The sequence below is a fragment of the Betta splendens genome, chromosome 7 (genome assembly GCF_900634795.4).
Source record: "Betta splendens chromosome 7, fBetSpl5.4, whole genome shotgun sequence".
In the NCBI taxonomy this organism is placed as follows: Eukaryota; Metazoa; Chordata; class Actinopteri; order Anabantiformes; family Osphronemidae; genus Betta; species Betta splendens.
The window spans coordinates 8,098,811-8,120,584 of record NC_040887.2 but is presented as its reverse complement, the minus strand read 5'-3'; the positions used below and the strand labels follow the sequence as shown (position 1 = coordinate 8,120,584).

At 46.6% G+C, this 21,774-nt stretch overlaps 2 protein-coding genes across 6 annotated transcripts; one reads left to right on the top strand and one right to left on the bottom strand.

Annotated features, from left to right (window-relative positions):
* Positions 1-960: 960 nt before the first annotated feature.
* On the bottom strand, positions 961-10,590 carry nfascb (neurofascin homolog (chicken) b). 3 transcript variants are annotated; one of them, XM_029157482.3, is made up of 28 exons: positions 10,452-10,590; positions 8,670-8,820; positions 8,238-8,369; positions 8,050-8,155; positions 7,776-7,966; positions 7,570-7,692; positions 7,271-7,489; positions 7,079-7,190; positions 6,796-6,983; positions 6,580-6,711; positions 6,358-6,501; positions 6,129-6,240; positions 5,888-6,051; positions 5,653-5,800; positions 5,421-5,545; positions 5,233-5,334; positions 4,944-5,141; positions 4,670-4,740; positions 4,378-4,600; positions 4,078-4,193; positions 3,471-3,681; positions 3,273-3,395; positions 3,002-3,175; positions 2,779-2,910; positions 2,601-2,670; positions 2,101-2,112; positions 1,961-1,996; positions 961-1,885 (listed from the first exon to the last, which is right to left on the bottom strand). In XM_029157482.3, exons 3-28 carry the CDS (start codon positions 8,320-8,322, stop codon positions 1,657-1,659), a joined length of 3,546 nt encoding a protein of 1,181 aa, XP_029013315.1. In that variant the 5' UTR covers positions 8,323-8,369; positions 8,670-8,820; positions 10,452-10,590; the 3' UTR covers positions 961-1,656. The 3 variants fall into 3 exon arrangements, with proteins under 3 accessions (XP_029013315.1, XP_029013316.1, XP_029013317.1); XM_029157483.3 differs by lacking the exon at positions 10,452-10,590 and adding an exon at positions 8,891-8,978; XM_029157484.3 differs by lacking the exon at positions 2,101-2,112.
* Positions 10,591-10,913: 323 nt separating this feature from the next.
* On the top strand, positions 10,914-16,575 carry LOC114859399 (monocarboxylate transporter 2-like). 3 transcript variants are annotated; one of them, XM_055510077.1, is made up of 5 exons: positions 10,914-12,465; positions 12,672-12,815; positions 12,915-13,144; positions 13,370-13,730; positions 13,818-16,575. In XM_055510077.1, the coding sequence occupies exons 1-5, from the start codon at positions 12,249-12,251 to the stop codon at positions 13,991-13,993; spliced, it is 1,128 nt and encodes a 375-aa protein (XP_055366052.1). In that variant the 5' UTR covers positions 10,914-12,248; the 3' UTR covers positions 13,994-16,575. The 3 variants fall into 3 exon arrangements, with proteins under 3 accessions (XP_055366052.1, XP_029013339.1, XP_040927313.1); XM_029157506.3 differs by having other exon boundaries at positions 12,915-13,730; XM_041071379.2 differs by having other exon boundaries at positions 12,347-12,465; positions 12,620-12,815; positions 12,915-13,730.
* Positions 16,576-21,774: the final 5,199 nt, after the last annotated feature.

Sequence of the window (21,774 nt, the reverse complement as noted above, 5' to 3'; positions counted from 1 at the left end):
ACTGGTGATCATATCTGCATGCATCTGTTACAAAATCTACAGCAGATAATCAGATTTAGTAAACGTCGTTGTGTGAGTGTGTGATCATCAGAATTTCCTCTCATGCTTGGGTTTGGTCACTGATGCGTTGGCACGAGCAGATTGTGAAAAGAAAAGGTCAATTTGTTCTTGTTTTTTCTCAGACCGAGACTTAAACATAGGTACTGTGAGCAGGAAACTAGATAAATACTGGCCAATAATTAACAAGTACAGATATTAACTACACAGATATCGATCCTCCGTCCACAGGTTAATCGCTGTTCCAACACTACTGTACAGTACAGTAGGTGTGAATGCATGACACAGGTGTCTATCATTTTAATCCCTTTTTCTTTTGTCCATCTTTCTTTCTGGTACAACATAGTTATGGAGGTGATGCAGTATCATATCTCTGGGAGAGATTAAGTGTTTGACTGTAAAAATGTTCTCGCATAACAACAATCCTATAACTATTGTGAAAAACAGTAGATCAAGATCAAGGAAAATATGGAATATCTGAAAATGATCAAATGAATTAAATATCACCTCTACATATACCTGTTACCTAAATAGGTCTTAGCTCAAGTTCATTCTTTTAAAAAAAATTATTTATTAAATGCCCTCTGAAATGTGTCCTCTGACTTTAGAACAGAACTGTAGGAAGTGGGCTCCAGTAAAACCATGGTACCAAACACTTTACAGCACCGTGGAGTCTTATCAGGGGGCCAATAAACCGCCACTAGCTTAGATAAGTTGTTATTCGCTGAGATGACATCTTAGCCATTAGCTGCTTATCAAGTGTGGCCCTGGCGATGTCACTGTGATTCATCGCATGTGTTTAAACGGCGGAAAACAATGAAAGGGAGACCTTCTGCTGACACTTTGGTCAGAAGACTAAATAACTGTACAGTATGTGTCCAATAAAACCTTATCTGCTCCTCAAAAGCTTGTTATCACATTGTATTTTCTTTATTCATACACACATAAAACAAAATGTAAAGTTGCCTGGTAACCAATGTAGACTAGAATAGTGGTCAGCAGCCCAAGGATTCTTTTAATGTAGTTAGAGCGAGATAAGTTACAATTAACAACAGCAATAGTGGATATAATTACTGTATTTAATCTTTATTTACATTATGGCAAAACTGTGGTAATACGTCTACATGTTTGATGTTAGGAGTCAAGTAAAATAACTGTTACATGTAGATTAATAATCAGAATCTCAACATTTGGTTCGACCTGTTGCCTCAGACAAATCTAAGATACACATAATGTAAAAAAAACAAGATGAGGCAAGCTGAGGTTGTGTCGCTGCTCAGTCCAGCGGTGAATCACTTCACTCAGTCAACATGCAAAAGTGAGAAGGGCTTGGTTATTTTAATTAGCAGGGTGAAATAATTAAGCTCCTTGCTAATGCTTTTATCAACATGATAAACGGATCCTCTTTGTCTCTGATGTGCAGCCTGTATCTCCCATCAGTGAATGAATGCACAGGAATATACTGGATGTCAACACTATAAGCTCATTTACAAAATAAAAGGTAATTCATCCAGTGATTAGGAATCTCATTGTCCCAGTTATTTAACAATTCTTCATTTTTCCCACTGTCTCTCTCCAAGTTCCACGAGGTGGAGTTTTTTACGCCAGTGAGTAGATGGTGTTCATTGGGGAGTGGAGCTCCAGGCCTCCACCAAAGTCCAACTCCCTGACGTCTCTCCTGGTTCCTGTGTACTGGCCGATGAAGGAGCCGTCCTCGTTGAACGATATGTCTGCTCCATCGTAGTCCACCAAGCTGTCGTCGCTGTCGGAGCGCTTTATCATGGCTTCCATGGATGGCTGGCCTCTCTGAAGCCCTCTTTCCTCCTCCCTACCAACAGAAAAACTCGCCTGGTCATCACAGGAAAGACAGAGGGTCACAAAAATAAAGTGGTGCAGTACATACCGTCTGGGATACGGTAAAGTGGAGACACGTGCAATCCTAAAACATAAAACAAAAAGTTTGACTTATTATTACATTATTCAACATCCATCCATCCATTAACAATTTACACTTAAATATATTAATATTTAGTCGTGTCATACCTTTCAAGAGACCTTGAGTGTTTCAGTGTGAAAAGGGAAGCAGTGAGGGTTTGGGGGAATCATGGTTTAGATAGAAAAAGTAATAAACCAGAAAGAAATTATATAAGTATCATTAAATCAAGTTATCAATCAAGTTATCATAAACAGGCCATGAACATTGTCACCAGTGCTAAGGTTTAATTCACAACAAAGGTGGCCTGTGAAGTCTGGGATGATGTAAGTGTTATAAACCTTTAAATAATACCTGGCACCTGTGCAAAGACACTAAACAATACAGACAAGTAACAAGCACCATTATGAACTTGACTCTGGAATCATTTTGGTGGCCAATATTTGAGATGAACCTATTTGTCCACAGCTCCACAGGCCAACTTCAGCTCACTCAGCTAAAATGTCTGTAACATCAAGTTTACCTTCCAGTGTTATAGTATTGTTACTATTATTGTACATCATTTAACGCATGGAAAAGGATTATGTTAGAGACTAGCTGTCTGTCTTACCGATAATCAAACGTTCCCTCCTGATCTTTGTCGTCCACTGGCTCCAATGAAATGTCCTTTTTATCTCGTACTGAAATTAAATTATACGTCACAAATCAGTGCAGCGACTTGAACAGTACAACGCTGGCATTAGTTAGAAACATCAGAGAACAGTAATGATTTCAATTTAAAACTGCACCTGGGTATTTCCCCCCTCGGCTCCTCTTGATGAAGCACACTATGAGGAGAATGAGCACGATAAGAGCCACGGCGCACATTGTGCCGATGAACCATCCCTGAGTGGTGATGTCCACCTGGTCCTGAGCATAAACTGCACATACAGAGGCAAAGATGCAAACACACTCACACCAGCGAAGTATTGGAGGAGTTACAGCTCAAAGTAGGATGAGGTGGTGAGTTACTCTCTGTGGTGTAGTGGGGGGATTCCTCCATGTGCCACTCCCCCATCCCGACCTGCGTACGCGCTGCCACGGAAAACCTGTATCGAGTGTAGCGGTCGTAACGCCGGACTGAGAAACTTGTGACATTGGGAGGGAAGTCCTCAACACGCATCTCCTCCCCTCTGGTGGCATTCACTGGGAAACAAGTGGAGGAACTCTTGTTGCTTGAAGAGGCCTCACAACAGAGCAATTTAGGTGTGAATGTAAAACTCTCAGGTGTGGGTGGTCGAACCTGTCTGGTACTTGAGGGAATAGCCGGTAATTATTCCATTGGGTTCTGCGGGCAGGTCCCAGTCTACATAGATGCTGTCAAGGTGCCGCTGTTGGATTCTGAAGAATCTGGGAGCAGATGGTACTACAGACGACAACAAAACAGAAGGTGATGCTTGTGTGATGTTTGCTTAGAATGCAAATGAACAACCTGTCTTACCTCCCTCAGGTGTGGAGAAGAGTATAGTGTTACTGGGCGGACCTTCAAACCGATTGTTAGCCACCACGGCATACATCTTGTAGTGGCTATAGGGGATGAGCTCAGTGAGGACTCCAGACGGCTCTGCACCATTGACTGGAAAGGCCTTAGACATCATCGCTCTGTTGACCCTCAGCCATCTCAGCTGACTGCTGTCCCTCCAGTAGTAGAGCTAAGAGAACAGAAGTGACATATTCAGTTTAAACTTGAACAAATTATAGGCAATACAGTTCAGACTTCTTTAAAAGGTTGTACACTGTAGTTGACACAGACAAAGGACAGAGGACACAGTGGACCGTTCAAGAAGGCCTCCTTGAGAAAAAGATTCTCAGTGCTCCTGAATGGGCTGCATGGTTTAATGAAAGACAAAGGAAACCGGTGTGGACGGATGGTGTAGGACACTCAGTCAGCTGGTCCCATGCAGAGGTGTAGGTTGGCCAGATAAGCTTCCAGTGGGCAGGATGAAGTCTGATCCTGTCTAGTGGAGGGATGACTGCCTACTTAGGGCAACTCTAAATCCTAGGACTTCAGTAGTTGGCTAAATTACTTAAGCACTCCATAGATGTACCTTGTATTCCTTTAGGTCCCCCATTATAGAGCTCCGTGTCACTGGATCCCAGTGCACAGTGACCTCAGTGCTCTGGATGTCGGACACCCTCAAGTTTAGGGGAGCAGATAAGGGACCTTTAGAGACACACATAAAATGTCCAATACTTACTTTCAGTGATAGAAAGAGAGGTCGTGCTAACTCACTTATGGCTTACAATACAAAGTCACAACACATTTAAAACTCTCTTCATGGTTTATAAACTGGATGCATTGGCCCAAAAACCATTGGTAACAAATGACAGTGGATTTTGGGACTCACGGTCTTCCCCAGAATAACCAGTGACAACGGGCGACTCTGGACCCAAGCCAAAGTCATTGACAGCCTGGACTTTGATCTCGTACGGTGTGAAGGTGTCTGCGTCATAGATGTAATACTTCTGCCATTTAGTGGTGGCGTTCTTCCACTCCTCTCGGGAATCTCTCCTTCGCCACCAAACCAGGTACTTCAGGTGGGGTCCATTCCACTCTCTGTAGGACAGCGGCTGGCAGCACAGTAGGTGGTGAGTAGAGTAGTAGTAACTATTTGAGATGACTTTTGAATATTATAGTACCTCCCAGCTGATCTCCATGTTGTTCCTCCATGTGCCTATACCCTTTAGATTTTTTGGAATCACATCTGGAGCTGTACCAGAAAAGAAATGCAGAACAATTCAACATTGTACAAGATGTGATTATTGAGTCAATATTTAGGAGATGTCTCGACGACTCATTTTAGTGACTGGAATCTAGTCACTTTGAAAAGAACAATGAATATATTTCTCAAAATCAGTCTAAAAATGCACAATAAATGTTCCTGCTTCTGTTTATTGAAGGCATCACACCCACGTGCACCGCTGCTCTGAAAGCGCATAGATGGACGACTGGGTCGGCTTGGTCCGATTTCATTTATGGCGATGACCCTGAACTCGTAGTAGGTGAAGGGGTGCAGATGCAGAATGACGGAGTTGAGGCTTCCTGGGTACGTTGAAAGATTTTTCCACTTTCCAGGAAGCCAGTCGTCGTCATCGAACTGCACTAAGTACTCTGTAACCGAGCAAGACAAAGGTATAGTAGGTTCAGTATCAGTGTCAAATCAGAATACTGTATATCAAAAATCATTTCTGGTGCCTCTCACCTTTTATAGGGTTGTGGTTGCTGTCTCCAGGAACCCAAGTGAGTCTTACCGTACGTTCATACGGATCTGACAACTCCAAGTTAGTGGGAGGATCCGGACGATCTGTAAATACAAACATAAAAAGCCAATACAGTGTGCGCAGAATGTCATTTAAAATCCCATGGTTAGCTGATATAATCACACCATACCCATCACCATGAGACGTGCTGAGGCTGACTTCTGTTCCAGTTCATTCTTGATGACACAGGTGTAATTTCCCTCATCCTCTCTGTTCACATTAGTGATGAGCAGATTGGATTCATCCAGAGAAAGTCTGAGAAAATCACCACAGCTGGTAATATGCTCATTCATGCACACACAAAAGGTCTAGAATAAAAGCCACAGGTTGTATGAATGCCTGTCATATTTAAACGCAGCTACCTCCAGCCCAGAGTCACTGGACGCTTTTCTTTCATCCAGGTGGTTGTGACTGAAGTAGAGACATCCGCTTTAATTCCACACTCAAAGCGAACATCACTTCCACGAATGACCTTCATACTCTGCGGTTTTGTGACAATTAACAGGGGTTCTGGAAAAAATACACACAAGACGACACTGTAAAAGTGTTCCTGCTAAATGTCACTGCCGACTCTCAGATGTTTAAGCTGGGCCTGACCTTTGACCTCTATTCTGACTTGACTCTCATCTCGTCCTGCGACGTTGCTGACTACGCACACGTACGTTCCCTGGTCCTCGACTCGTACACGTTTGATCTCCAGGGTTCCGTTGCTGTGGGTCCTAAAGCGGTTCCCCTCGAGTGTCCCCTGTCCATATTTGGACCTGTTTGTGTGTGGAGACATCCATAAACACATGCGGTTCCAGAGGAAATCACGGTGGGTCAAACGGCTCCTTCTCACCATCGCAGGTCAGGGACTGGAGAACCGAAGTAGCGGCAGTCTAAGAACACGCGGTTGCCCTCTATCACCTTCTCAAGTTCATTCCTGGTCCCGAAAATACGAGGGGTAGCATCTAAAGCCAAAGATGAGACCTACAGTAAATATCATCAATTTGACCCTTTTTTTAGCTCTCAAACGTGTATGAAATATTTGCATAATAGACCACAAAGAAAACAAAGCTGTCACTCACGTAACACGTTGACAAAAGCGTTGGCCAGTAAGTATCCGTACTGGTTTGAGGCGTTGCACTGGTAGACAGCTGTGTTTTCAACTGTCACGCTGCGGAAGCTCACGGTGTCTCCTGAAACCTGGCGATTAGGCTGCGGTGTAGCAACTGGACAGAGAGGTCAATTACAAGAAGAAAGAATAATAACTAGTTATGGAGTTTACGTTTTTCTTTTGTGACATTTACTTTCAATGGGCTCCCCGTTGATGAACCAGCTGATTGTGGGACGAGGAGCCCCGTCAGAACTGCATGTCAAACGTCCGTTCTCCTCGGGGGCCAGGATCAAATTGGTGGGTTTTTCCAGCCAGAACGGAGCCGCTGTTGTGAACAAGAACGTTAAATAGTTGGACATTTTTGCTCAGTAGAACCATAGCGTTGTTTGTCTCATGAGCTGCGTCCCACCTTTGACTCTGACTGTTATTGTGTGTACTATGTAACCAATCCTGTTTGCAGCAGTGCACGTGTATTCGCCAGCATCTTCAAAAGATGCCTTTGGGATCTGAATCATCTTGTTGAAGTTCTTTATTCTCATGCGTGATGTCACCACCAGGTCGCCAGCGTCCTTGGTCCAGGTGATGCGAGGAGTCGGCCTTGATCATGGGAAGCAAAGCTTTACACCACATTGTCTTAGTGAACAGACAACACACACACACACTTATTAAGCGATCTACAATTCCACTCTCACATTCCTGCAGCGATACACTCCAGCAGCAGTTCTTCTCCCAGTAGCACCAGTATGGAGCTGGATGAGCCTGTGGGAGACAACCAGGTGGGGGCAGCTTCAACCACGGCTCGAGCTACGGAGAAAACATAGAGTAAACGCCAGTGACGCCCAACAATCTAAAGACCAGCAGCAGCAGCAGACGGTCAAACTCACTCGTATGCACTTTCAGAACCACGGGCATCTTCTGCTGGATCACGTTTTTGTACGGGAAGCGAGCATTGCAGCAGTAATCAGCGACCGAGTCATTGAAGAGGACATTAGAAAAATACAGGTCTCCGTTGACTCCCATCGAAACCCTGCGGTCCTGCCGCACGGCCTGCATGGTGGGGAAGGCCGTCTGGATGGGCCAGTTGAACGGCCTCGCATACGAACCTAAAAGTAAATAAGTCTGAGTGAAAGCAGCGTTAGCTGTGTTTGCTAGTGAACGCTAAGGATGCTAGCCGCACACTCACAGCTTGTCATCCAGTAGGTCTCAGGTTTGGGTGGACCCGGTGGAGGGTTGCAGGACAGAACCACAGGCAAGCCAGCGCTGACCACCACAGGCTCCAGGATCTCCTTTGGCCACATGGGCGCTCCTACACAGAGAAAGGCACTGTGTTTCGTACCAGCTACTGTACGTGGATTATTATTTGATCAGCTGTTGTCGCCTTGAACTTACTGTATAGCAGCAGTCTGATCTTGTGAGAGTATGCGGACCCGTACTGATTGGAGGCGATGCACTGATACTCGGCTTCGTACTGCTCTGGGTTGTTCCAGGCGTAGATGTCCAGTGTCCCTGAACGCCGGCGCATCGATACCTGAGAGTCACGGGCCACGTTGAAATACTTCCCGTTGCGCCTCCATGAGAAGCTTTAGGAGAAAAGCAAAATGGCTGGTTTGGTGGTTTGCACACGATAAATAAACCTCCGCAAAGATGTTGTGTCAACTCTTACATGGGGTGAGGATTTCCTTTGGCTTCGCACTCTATGACTATTGTGTCTTTGGGGTCAACAATGTGCTCCTTCATTGACTGCTTGATAATGGTTGGGGGTTGTCTGACTGCACGAAGTGGAACACATCATCTTAGTCCATGGGACACTTAGACAATAAACGTCAGCAGGTTGTTGAGGTTCTGACTCACTTTCCAGAGGGATGTCCCAGGTCCAAACACACCGGCACAAAAGCAGTAGCAGCAGAAGCAGCACTGGTGTGACCAGTGGCCCCATCTTTACACTTCATTTAACCCAGCAAAGGTTTGCTCACCAGCACTCCACTTCAAAGTCCACAACAGAAAGAAACATTACTAAACATGACACAAGGATATTAATGCTAGAATGTGCTGCTTTTTATATTACAGCCTGTTCTGTACATGAGTTTTTCAATATGCAGTATAAAAATCTGAAATGTATCTGAGACGTGACACAAAGTTTTTAAGTAAATATAGTGAAGTAAAATAAGTTGATGATCATCATACTCTTCAATGAACAGTAACATTAGTCAAAGTAGCTGTTTGATTAAATCCTGTTCAAGGATGGATGAACCACGGGACAAAACAACAGTTATCTGTACTCACCCCTCCAGTCACATCAGGACTCTCTCCTCCCCATCTCCGTAGCTTCTCTGGGGCATTGACGTCGTTAATGTGACTTCTGTCCAGGAAATTATTCTTGTTTATGCGTTTTTCCAATTAATGTTCCAGTCCTTTAAATATCAGGTCAACAACCCTAGAGGAGTTGATACACTTCAGTAATAGAGTTTGTTTCTGTCACTGCCACTTACAGTCTGCCCACCCACCTCATGAATAATGAATGAGCGCCATACACCACCTACGCTTCACCCAGGCCACTTAGCAGCTCTGACCAGACTCCCGCGTCCTCTACGTCTCCATCAGCGTTTGCCCAAGCACAATAAAGTCAATGTTTGGATGAATTACACAATAGATTCAAAAAATCATAGACACATATGCCTTTCTTGACTTTCTAAATGTGTTGGTTGGAATTGGTCAAGTTGAGGTGGAACCAGTTCAATACAAGGCAGAACCAGATAAAGCTACTAAACAATCCAAATTCTCTACTTTGCATTCTTGTTGGCTTTGATGACATCAGAACGTGGGCTTCATTGTTGAGCGAAAGCGTCCGGGAATGGCATCAAAGCAATGTTTGTTTCTGTCATATGAATCTCAAATCTCAGTCACGCGTCTCCAGCACAATAGTCCCAACAGCCATCGTTTAAAACCAATACTTCCTAAACGACCTCCACGTATTTCCTACAAATCAATAAACCACCGGGTAGAACTGAGAAGGAATGACTTTTTCTAATCAACCATTCACACGCTTGAGAGGAGGGAAAGGTCATTTCCATTGAGCTGAGAAAGTCCTTCAGGTGCCAAGGACGCAGGAGAAGCAGGACAAAAGCCTGTGGACCGGGGTCCTGACCCGTGTAGGCTCTCAGGCATCCACGTAGGGCAGCACATACCGGCCGGCGCTGACTGAACTCAGCAGTCGCTTGGTGGTGGGTGATGAGGGTAAAATAAGGTGGTTTGAAGCTGATGGGTCATTGTTGAAGTGACCATTCATTTTTGACGTGTCAGAGCATTTGTGATGTAATCTTCTAGCTGACCCCCCCCCTTTCTCTAAGGCTCTGAGAACCGACGTCCCTGCATCCCATACATGAGCAGGCCTGGCAGTGGGCAGCGATCAGTGCCATGCACCAGATTGCACAGTAAAGCCACAGACACGGCTCAGTGACCACAACGAGGTCTCTGTGCTCCAGGGTCTCCTCTGGCACGTGTGGCCACGGCTTGAGTGAAGCAGATGGCCTGTGGGAGGGAGCGTCCACACACACGAGGCCCAGAGCGGCTATCGGTTACACAGTGTCTCCACAACATGAGAGGAGGACCAAGTTCTGCAGAGAATTCATCAGCGGCAGTAGATTTAGATCCTGAGCGATAAAAACACTTACTGCACAAACTCAAACGATGCGGGGAATTCAGAGAACACAAACATTCTAAGAGGATCATGAATGAATCGCATCAACTAACTACTAGTTTTGGAGATGGTGCACACGGATCACCTGAACTTTATATTCACATTTAAATCAATAATTTGAGACCCAATAAAACCCAAACTGTAAATTTATGTTTGTACAAATGTCCAATATGATGATGACTATAACCTTTTATTCTTTTTTGTTGCAGGTGTGAGAGTTGCTTGGTGCCCTCCCTCCGTTCTGCTGCGGTGCAGTGGACCCAGCCCACGTAGGCCGGAGTATGACATCATCAACAGCAGCCTTAACGAGCTGCCGCTGCAGGCCGTGACGCTCTCTCTACAGATCTGGCTTCGAACTCGGCGCTTACCTTTCACTCGTTGCCTTTCACGCCGTCCCTCTCATCTTTACCCAGGGTGCACTCCCAGCAGCGCCTCCCTCGCTCTCTCTCTCTCTCTTCCAGATGTTTTTGTTTTTACTGTTGCTCGTCACTCCATCAACTCAGAACAGGTGACCGACGACATAACGGAGGCACATGTGGCCGATCGGTGGCTGTCCCCACCCGGAGTCACGCGCCTGGCAAGAGGCCCGCGGGCCAGTCATAATAAATCCATTGTGAGAGCTACACATCAGTGACGTCAGAGCGTGGAGACAGTCTCAGCTGACGTGTTCCTTGGTTCTTTGTGGACTGGTTGCAGGTCGACCACCTGGTAGACACCCACTACACTTCCCCTGAGGGGTCAGACCCTTCTTGTGCACCATGTGCTGGCGGGTCGTGAGCGCCTCAGATGGGGGAGGGTCACCGACCTCGACTCCTCACTGTGGCTGGCACGAACGCGCACTCCCTCGCACATAAAGCCATTCTGTTGGGAACAAAGTGGGCCTGTTGTGGACGGGGAGGCCACAGCTGCCAGACGCATGGAGGAGACTTAACCCGTCGCATTCGAGTGGCTCATCGCGTGTCACACATGGCCATTCATCTCTGGAGGCGATCGCGGGGCTTCGTGCTGGAGGGATCAGTGTCGCGGTTTGTTAAGTGAAAAGCTTTAACGCACACAACCTGTCTGAAACGAGAAGCGTGTGATCTGATGTGAGCTGTCATCAGAGTCACATTATTTCAGAAGTACTACGACACCTAGTGGTGGAGTCGGGTCTGCTCTGCCACGTGTGTGAATTTATTGCCAATGCCTTAAAAAGTAACCAAAGCCAGGATCTGTGTTTATTAGATTTGAGCCGTAGCCACACACACACACACACACACACACACACACACACACACACACACACACACACACACACACACACACACACACACACACACACACACACACAGGATGTTTACACCCTCACTCTCTCACCTTTGTCCCACTAGTTTGTGTGTAAGTGTAAAACTGAAATCCCGCTCCGCTTCCTTGCGCTGGCAGCGGTGGTGCTTTGGCAAACGGAGCAGCCAGTCCTTAGTCAGATCTGGAGACTTAACACCACAAATCCTGTCAACTATGCGGCTGCAGCTACTGGACCTGACAGGAAGTCTGGGAACCCACCGGCTCCGCTACCAAAACAACAACAACTGGGAAACTTGGGAAATTAGATTAGAAATAAGCAAAAACCTCAACTATGGCCCAGTTTGCGCCGTGTCACCCCACTCCCCGGGATCAGTAACACTCCTCTGTTTACTTCTCATGAGCATGTGCCTGTTCCTCAACATCTGGCACAGACCTTAATCTACGTCTGAGCCGGCTGGACCTCCTTTGTCCGTTCTCTCACATCCGAGGTGGGCAGAGGTCTCGCCTCGGGGCTCCGACTGGAAGCCGACCGTGACGGGGGCTTGATTTGCTTTGAGATGATGTGTCGGTACTGTATAATTAGAGTGAGCGGATCAACCCACCGTGACACTGTGCGCTCAATGTTCCAATCTGAGCTTTTAAGCAGGTGTGTGTGTGTGTGTGTGTGTGTGTGTGTGTGTGTGTGTGTGTGTGTGTGTGTGTGTGTGTGGGTGTGCGCACACGTGACAAGATCAAAGGCCTTTTAGCTGCAGCTCTACAGCCCAGTTCCCGGTCCGGGTGTGCGACTCTCATGAGCGGTGCGAGCGCTTGTGACTCATTAGGGTTCGAGCTCTGTGATCATCTCCTCCGCCCGCTCTTCGGACCCCGCCGGCGAGCGGAACATGCCCCCCTCTGCAGCGGCTGATTCGGCCTGCAGCCCGCCGGACGGAGGATGGGGCTGGGCGGTGGTCTTTGGCGCTTTCATCTCCATAGGATTCTCCTACGCCTTCCCCAAGTCGCTCACCATCTACTTTAAGGAGATTCAGGAGTACTTCTGCATCTCCTACAGTGACATCGCCTGGCTGTCCTCAGTCATGCTGGCGTCTATGTACGCAGGAGGTCAGTGCATTTGGATGCTTGTGAACTCGACAAAGAACAATCTGGACACTTGCACCAGCATGCTCCACCATTTATATATCATATACACCTTTATTCTGTATATTTTGGAGAATTCACATTGCTCAGCTGTTTGTCTCATCCTCCGTTACTTAAGTGAAGCCTGAGTGCAGTAAAGGGAAGACGTCCGTTCATTCCGCTCTGTGCAGGACCCGTGAGCAGCGTCTTCGTCAACCGCTACGGCAGCAGACCTGTGGTCATGGCTGGAGGGCTGATGGTGAGCGTTGCCATGGTGATGGCTTCTTTTGGCACCACCATCATGCATCTGTATCTCTGTGTTGGAGTTCTCGGAGGTAAAACGTACAAACGAATGAATCACTGTATGAGGTCATTTGATAACAGCGGAAGTGAGTATTTTTCAGGTGCTTCAGCCGGTTCTGTCGCCTCCACAGGTTTGGGCCTGGCCTTCAACCTGCAGCCGTCTCTGACCATCATAGGCTCGTACTTCCACGCCAGACGCCCGCTGGCAAACGGACTGGCCATGACAGGAAGCCCAGTGGTTCTGTTCACGCTGGCGCCGCTCAATCAGTTCCTGTTCGACTCGCTGGGCTGGAGGGGGAGCTTCCTGGTGCTGGGAGCCATCGTTTTGAACTGCTGCGTGGCTGGAGCTCTGATGAGACCGGTGGGTCAGATCCTCCAGCCCAGGGCTGCGCCTCAGAGCCTCAGCGGCGGCGAGCTCTCCGGCGGCGTCCCGACAGACGGCGGAGGGAAGAGTCAGAGCTGTTTGCGCAGATTTGTAGACGTCTCGCTGTTCAGGCACCGAGGCTTCCTCATTTATCTCATTGGGAATGTGATCATGTTTTTTGGCTTCTTTGCCCCTGTGGTTTTTCTGGCTCCTTATGCGAAGCAACAAGGCATTGACGAATACTCAGCAGCGTTCCTGCTCTCCATCTTCGCTCTGGTGGACATGTTCGTCAGACCAGCGACCGGCCTCGTGGGCAACGCCCGGCGGGTGCGGCCGCGCATCCAGTATTTGTTCAGCTTCTCCGTCGCCTACAACGGCGCGTGCCACCTGCTGTGCCCGCTGGCCTCCGGCTACGCGGGCCTGGCGCTTTACGCCGTCTTCTTCGGCTTGGCCTTCGGGATGCTCTCCGCTCTGCTCTTTGAGGTTCTCATGGACCTCGTTGGAGCTCCACGCTTCTCCACCGCCGTCGGGCTCGTCACCGTCATCGAGTGCGGCCCGGTGCTTCTCGGGCCTCCACTCTCAGGTCAGCGAATTCACAGCTGCTTCATATTTGAGCGATTTGCAGCAAATCACCTGCAACACCTGCTAATATGTGCCTTCAAACCTTCAGGAGCCTTGGTTGACATCTTTGGCGAGTACAAATACATGTACTATGCTTGCGGCGTCTTTATGCTGGTGCCTGGCATCTTCTTCTTCGTCATGCATTACTACAACTACAAGAAGCTGGACGAGGAGCGGAGGCAGAGTGCGGCTGTGGTGATGAGGACGTCTGAAGAGGCAGCGTGACTTCAAATGAGCACAGGATGATGAAGCACAAGGTGACGAATGGACGAACAGGCTGCTGTTGCTGCTTTAATGAATGCAGGACACTCTGGGACGGGAGAGAACTGTTATACATAAATATTACATGAGTAAATATATATTTGCACTTCTGGAAACATTTAATACATGTGTGGTAATATTATATTATTATCACATTACATAACTTTAGGGCGTAGTCATTGCTTGTTCATTTGCTCTATACAATGACATGCCTCGTGATTATTATTATTATTATGTTTCCACCACTAGATGGCACTAGACACCATCACGTCTGAGCACAATCACATTGACATAGTGTTTCCTCACAGCTGCCACACAGCTCCTCCAAGGTTTGCCCAACGTTTTAAATGATACCATGAACATGGCCATTGATTAAGAAGTGACAAACTCGACTGTCTGTTGAAAAAACATAAACTTACTGTACTTTAAGCTGCTCTGAATTATGATCACGCAGACCAAGAATCTCATTTTTTTTCCGTGTTGTAAATTGTAGTCTACAATAAAACAGATTCAATAAAACTGATTCAACTGTCATGGGATCTGCAAGGAATTTTTCAGCAGGCACTTTAATAAAGTCATAAAACGTATGGAGATGTTCTAGAACTAAAGTTATAAAATAGCGCTGTGAGTGTTCATCAGTACATGTACAGTACATGCCGAGCCTTGGAATGTTTAATTGCCACGTTTTATGTTTTGTTGCTTCTTCAACACGCGTTAACCTTTCCTGATGCGTGCATTAACATGAGATTAAAGCCTGGGATGGATGAGACACCTGACGGCGGCTGAGCGCTGTGATCTGCTGCCAGGTCACCTCATCCCACCGCAGGTCAGACCTTCGTTAACACACTGAGTGGTTCTAAAACCTGAGCCCCTGCAGCGCGGGACTCCTGTGTGACGCCGGCAGGAGGGGAGCAAAGCCGTTATTACAAACGCGAGCGGAACCGATCCTTCCTTATCGCGTCCCCGGGAGCTGCTTATTGACTTTGTTTTTTCTGATGGATGAAAACTGCCCATGTGTGTGAATCAATGTGTTTATTCATACCCTTAGATAACATAATCTGGAAATCAGATAGATCCAATTTTGACCAGTTTGGGTCAATAAAGCACTGGTGCAATACTAAGTGGTTATTTATCATATTGCAAAAACTACACAACACAAACATGTTGCACATCTGGATGAAGGGGGATCTTTAGTTGCTTAACCCATCTCTGTGGGGAAGTTAAGGAGTAGACACAATATGAGACCAAGACCTCCAATTAGCAGCAGTTCTCATAAGCTTTGTATCATCTCTCCACTGAACAGCTTGAGTATAATCACCGTGATGAACGGTGATTGATGGCAGCAAATCTGACTTTAATTGGGACCAAGAAGATTGAATCCAGGCCGCGCTGCTTCCAATCCCTGTAATGACTGCCACCGCGCCGAGACACGACGTTTTAACCAGGCTGCAGCTCGGAACGCTCGCATCCCAAGTTTTGTTTCAGCGCCGTCTGCAACCGAGGGAGTGACACTATCTATATTTAATCCAACGTGTTTGTTAATAATCTCTGCTAATCTTCTTTATCCACAGCGGCAGAACTAATCTGTCTTCGCAATGTTTACACGCAGATCGGAGGGAGGGGGCGGCCTCGTGCGAGCAGCAGCAGCAGCAGCAGCAGCGAGCCGGGAGTTTATTCATCGGCCCCCGTGGACGGCGCCGTTAGTAACGCGTCGCTGGCCTAGAATAAACACGCGGCGCCGTGACTCAAGGACCCGCTCGCGTCCAGAGTCCGGCCACGATGAGGCAGCAGATGAGATCAGCTGGTGACAACGAGTCCAATCAATGCGCCTTCTGAACATCCAGCAGTGGCCACCTACATGTTCACATTACAGTGGAAGCTCCAGGCTGTCGGAGCTCCGCGCTCAGATGCTAATCTGTTGCTCCCACATTCAGATTGTATCTGAATCCAGTGCGCTACCATCCCTAGAGGGCAGCCTGACTCAGACGGAGGAGCCGCCTGTTCACCGAAGAGCCCGGCCGAACGTTGATGGTCAAGACTGAACAAGCACGACATGCTCCTGCTTTTACGTCGAGACGTTATTCTAGCTCCCGCTTCACCTCATTCGTCCAGCCAAAAGAGTTTACGTACGAAATGCATAAAGTCACAATATGCAATCTACCCATGTTCACTGTAACTCCTGGTCTATTCAAACGTCCAAGGTCACACTTCTCTGTGTAATCAATGGAATAGTTATAAGGATGTGACAGTCGACTGCACTCCCCTCCACTGGTTTATACTGGGCCATTTATTGGTATTATGGAAACGTTAAGTAGAGAATCGGAGCGCTCCCTCGTGCGCCTGTCCTCAGTAAAAGGCGAGCTCCCGCTGAGCACGAGCCTCAGCAATCTTCAGACGGACACCACTTCCTGTCGTTCCCAGGCCAAGACAGTTTTTTATTACAGACAAGCTGCGTCTGTGCTGCTGCTGGACATCAGGCCTCCTCCTGGAATACGAATGGGACCAATCGGAGCCCTTATGAAGTCGGACGTTTTGTTTTGTTTTTTCTCCACCAGACGAAGGAGGAAGTAAACTACTCAATCATGACTAATGCTTGTAAAAGAAATTGAGTCGCAAAGCAGAAGGACTTAATGAGATTATGGAATCCATAATTAACAATCTGCGAAACACATTTTCCCAAAAGCGAGAACAGTGCGGCGTCTTTGTGGGCTGCCAGGCCTAAGAACCTGTGAATTATCATCCGCACGCACATTTAGCCCACTTTTCAGCGCTGACAATGCGGAGCCCCTGACCAATATCCTTAATCTGCCACTCAAAATACATTTAGCCTTTGTGAGAACAAATGCGCGCTGCTGAGACACTGGTCATGGAGACTCTCTGCTGCCTATTAGAACTATTGTTCATCTTTATCTGGTGAACGCAGACGACCACTGAAGCCCGCGTGTCTGGGGACGGCGCCGCCGTTGTTGTGGGAAGAATACAAGGATTGGACTCTGGATTATAATCGATCCTTTGAATGGCGCTGAATAACACTGCTATGTAAACACTTTCCATGGAGCCACTAAAGAACGAGCGCGTGACTCAAACGACCCACAGGAGCTGCAGCTTCCTCGCGTTTCGCACGCACGCAGTCAGATGGAATCTGTGGGTGGATGATGAAAAGTAAGTGGGCTGTATCAGTCGATCGGAGCAGCGCCCCGCAGTGATCAGTCTGACCCAAGAGAAAGCGTTGTAAGATTTAGTTTAATTCCCCAGGTTGATTTGGAGAACGGTGCTGAATATGAGACGGTCCCCGGTCCCATTCGAGCATCGCGTCCTCAGGGATCGACGCCCAGGCCTGGACTCAGGCTGAGCGCGTCGCACGGAGGGGAGCAGAAATAATTATGAGAGCGACTGAGGCGTATCAGCTCGTCCCCGCCTCAAAATGAGAAGCGGGATGAAACACGATGGCTCAAATCAACAGCAAGCCCACATACTGTACCTGATTCACTCACAACATCTGTGTAATTACACATCAGGATCCTTCTCACGCGTCCTCCTGCCAAATGTGTCATCTGCACGTTTGTGGCTGGGACCCAGAATAATGAAGCGTATCATGTGACTGAACTGAAATCGTAATCGTCTGCGCGTGTGGGAGGCATTAATGACGAACTTATTTGGATACCCAGAGTGCACTGTGTCGCTGTATAGGAGCCCGTCTGCGCAGAAAGGGTTTCTGAGTACAGCGCTTTTGTGATAGTGAATAAACACAACAGTGGCTGAACTGAATCAATGTCCCTCAGAGGTTCTTTGTGTTTCAAGGGCAGTCTCTCCCGAGTCTCGCGCTGACATGATGAGGTTGTTGACTGTCACAGCCGCCTTGCTAAGCCTGCAAAAGGTGCCTGATTAAATTCCCTAAAGAGGAGTGGAGCCGTTTAGAAATCTATAGACCGTATGGATGAGAAAATAAAAAATCGACTCTTTCACAATGAAAACGATCGAAGCGGAATGACTTGGTGCAGAACAGACGATGTGTGAACGCGCTCTCGTCTGAGCAACATGTGGTCAAAGCAGATTTGCGGTTGGCAATATTTACAATTTATATATATTTTATGTGACAAAGCAAATGTATTAACATAAAAATCTTTTTTATTATTGGCAATAGGAATAAAACCCATCACTGAATCACTCAGTTGTATTATATGAAATGATTTTTTTATTTTTATCGACGTATGCAAAGTCAGTCTTAATTAAATGTCATTCAATACACCATCAAATGTGTGTGTGTGTGTGTATTTCGTTTACAGCTGAAGAACCCAGAGGAACGTGTGATGCTCTTTGTCCGTTTTGCAACAAGTCCCCAAGTTCTTGAAACGTTTCAATTTTGCTCTCCACAGTTCACATGGGAGCGACTTGTGATCTCATGTCAATACCTGCAACGCGGTGCAGCGCGTCTCAGCTAATTTAATTTGTAAAATCGTTCCTTATTCTGAACTCACGGTTGAAGGAAATCAGTGCTGATGGCGTCTCCTGAGCCAAGGCTGTTGCGGGTCTTGTGCCGACGGCTCCGGCGCTGCTCGGTCTCGTGCGCTGACTGTAAGAGAGGCACAGAATAGCACCAACCTTGAGGCCTGAAAAAGACCAGATGTCTGAGTAAATGTCACATTCATCAAGATCTGCGCCAACGCGTGAATCGAGCAAAATTAACCAAGGCACGAGTTAAATCAACTAAGCAAAACAAGTAGGAGTCATAGATAAAACAAGGCAATAACATTTAATGATGCAGCTGTAAAGGACACGAGTCTGTCGTACAGGAGGCTGTGATTCAACACTGTCAAGGACAACTTAGCGCCGTGCGCTACAGCTCAGGTACAGTATGATTTGATTATTTCATCCCAGCAATCACGTCAGCAACTGGACCATAAAGTGTGATGATTTGGTTCTGTATGAACAAGGTCACTTGTGCGTCTTCATATGTCTTGTTAACAGAAACCATTACATGAAGCTGGTTCAAGGCGACGGTCGAGCTGCAGGAGGCGACTGGAAACGACATGTAACAGAGCAGCAGTGTCATAAAAGCCCGAAGGAGCTCGTCCATGAGTCACGCGTTCACATCTTCGTTGCCGTGGGTCCGTCAATATGAACGCACGACTGGGATCAGCTGATCTGACAAACGCCCTTATAACACATCACATATTACATAGGCCTCACTTAATAAACATATGTTATCATGTAGCGGATAAAATCTTTATTCACAACTAAAGCTGAAAATCACACAATAATTATTTTACTGTTTATTGTGCATTTGAAAGAATAGCTCCTGTTTTCATGCTGCATGGAGACTGGGCCCTGCAGCTGACTGTAAAAGGTCAAAGTATTTCATGATGTTGTCTGTTGTCTCCACACTGGGTTGCGTTTTAGGGACTTTAGAGAATTTCAACAGTTCTATTAACAGTTTATTCTAATACTGTGTCAGCCTCCTTGCTGCATTTTATACAGGATAACATGGTGGTTTTCAGAGTGTCATTCCTGTTAAGCAAATCAAATCAATGATCAACCATAAAATGCATTGGGTTAAAGGTTGTCACATATCGGTCGGTTGTATATTATGCTCATACAGTGTTGCTCCACCGATGCCTAAAGTAAGAGAGAGAAATAATTCCCCTCATTGTGCTCATGGAGAAAATTACACCTTTTACAAATATTCTGACATTTGCTGAGGTTTTAGCAAACACTCGCAGAAGCGTCTGTCATATTTTAATGGAGAAGACGCCGCTTCATCACCTGAGGGAGGTAATGCAAACGAATGACAAACAACACAGCTCACTAACTGACTCTTGTGCAGCCAATCAGCCTTAATATATTGTAATGTATTCATAAGGTCGTTCAGTGCTGATGGATCGCGGCTGAGCTTCAGAAAACGAGGAGCTAACAAACACATTTGTTAAGTCGTTATCTTCCCTTACTGTTGCAGCTCAGAATATGTAATTCATATACAGTATGCTTTTTATCAATCAATGCAATGGGGAATGTACAGGTAAAAATACAGATGTAAGGGTTTTAAAATGTTCTAGGAAAGAGCAGACGGTTTGAAATTAAAAATGTGTTTGTTTTCCAGTTGACTTCTTCAAACAAGCAAATAAGCAAAATATCCACAAAGGACCGAAATTAACCTCATCAGCGTGGAGTGAAGAGCATGATTGCAAGCACAGGCGGCGTTACACAATACGGGCTTTCAAAAAGCAGCCTCTCAGCTGTCTAAATAGGATGATTGCTGTTGGTCTGAAGGGTCCTTCAGCGTGGGGAGCTGTGGAGCAGAGACACAGAGGAAGAGGCAGAACATGTGGGAGGTTCCACCCTAAACTTAACTGCAGTTCAGCCTCCGCCCCCCGGGGGGCGCTGCTGTGTTTGTCCCTGACGTCACTTCCTGGTCCTGTTTCACCTACACCTGCTGCCAAATCCAGTAAGAAAGACTCATTTGTTTTGTGTTGTGTTCACTGCCTTGCAGGGATTTTGTGTTTAGGCTTACTTTGCTTCCCAGATTAAATCCATTGTTACGTAGTTCAAACCTGAACAATGACGTCCAGCCTCTCGTCAGTGGATCCGTCAGTTTGTCCGTCTTCAGTAGCCGCTCCCCTTTTTTCAGACTCTGCCATGTGCTTGCAACTACGAGGGAGAGGCCGCCTTCGGTGCATCTGCAGGTCTGCGGACAGCTGGGTTACGGGCGCTTTGATAAGAGAAAATGAAAGATGTCATAGCCTGGATGCTCTTTTTTTCCCTTTGAAGCGGCTGCGGCGTTCATGGCCAGGTGAAGGACAGAGTCAAAGCCGGGCCTCCTTTGTTGCAAGACGCTATTATCTTTTAACAACATGATGATCTAACTGTGGCCCCGTGCAGTTGTCGAGTATATAGCTAATGGCAGCCAATTACCACGACGTTTTAATTGAACCCACAATTCATCCCGCAATTAATCAGGTGTTCTGGCTCCTGTCATGTGATGTATTACTCTGACTGATGAAGCGGATGCTCGTCTGCAGCCTTTGTGGGATCACAATAGACACTCATTTAATTTGTATGATTTGAGAACGTGCTTTAATAAACAGAGCGTTCCTTTTCCAGGTTCTGCTTCAGCTGCACTGCAAAACACCAACTCTCGCGTCCCTCGTGCAGCATCCTGAGCTCGCTGCTTGTGGATTTGCATGCTTATTACAGCCCACATACTCTGTCTCCAGCCATCATCTGTGTCTCATCAACCTTCATGTGAACCCAGTCGTCACACCAGTGTAGACTGCTTCATGACAGCTGATTATAATTTGATTAGCCAATTATATGTAAATGAATGAAAAAAAAAACACGTGTTTCGTCTGTCAGGTGTTTTAAAGTAGGGATTTTGAATAGAATATTTTAATAAGAGACAAAGGGCCAGCGTTTATTTCCTTGAACAAGGTTCAAAGTTGTTTGCACTGGTTTTGGGTTTTGCCATAACTTCTGTTTAACAAATGAAACTCCCTGTAAAACAGTTGCGTAAAATACAGTAGAGGGAACAAAAGAGAAACTCTCTGCACACGTCTACAATATACTGTATATGTTTTCTGCTGTTGAGTTATGGCAATAGCACACAATGGATGATGGGACCATAGACTTATCAATAATGCATAAGATAGTAAGAGAAATGACAGCACTCTGCTGGTAGGTTCTCTCCAGCAGCAAGCCATAAATTTGCAGGGCAATAATAATGACTCTTCTCAGGGAAATAAAGGCCACCC

Excerpts from the sequence above, each read along its gene's own strand:
- nfascb (XM_029157482.3), bottom strand. The coding sequence starts at position 8,322 with ATGGGGCCACTGGTCACACCAGTGCTGCTTCTGCTGCTACTGCTTTTG. Across the intron at positions 7,967-8,049 it reads AAAGGAAATCCTCACCCCAT|CTTCTCATGGAGGCGCAACG; the intron begins GTAAGAGTTGAC and ends TTTCTCCTAAAG. Across the intron at positions 6,984-7,078 it reads GAGTGTATCGCTGCAGGAAT|GCCGACTCCTCGCATCACCT; the intron begins GTGAGAGTGGAA and ends CCCATGATCAAG.
- LOC114859399 (XM_029157506.3), top strand. The coding sequence starts at position 12,249 with ATGCCCCCCTCTGCAGCGGCTGATTCGGCCTGCAGCCCGCCGGACGGA. Across the intron at positions 12,466-12,671 it reads GGCGTCTATGTACGCAGGAG|GACCCGTGAGCAGCGTCTTC; the intron begins GTCAGTGCATTT and ends CGCTCTGTGCAG. Across the intron at positions 13,731-13,817 it reads TCTCGGGCCTCCACTCTCAG|GAGCCTTGGTTGACATCTTT; the intron begins GTCAGCGAATTC and ends TCAAACCTTCAG.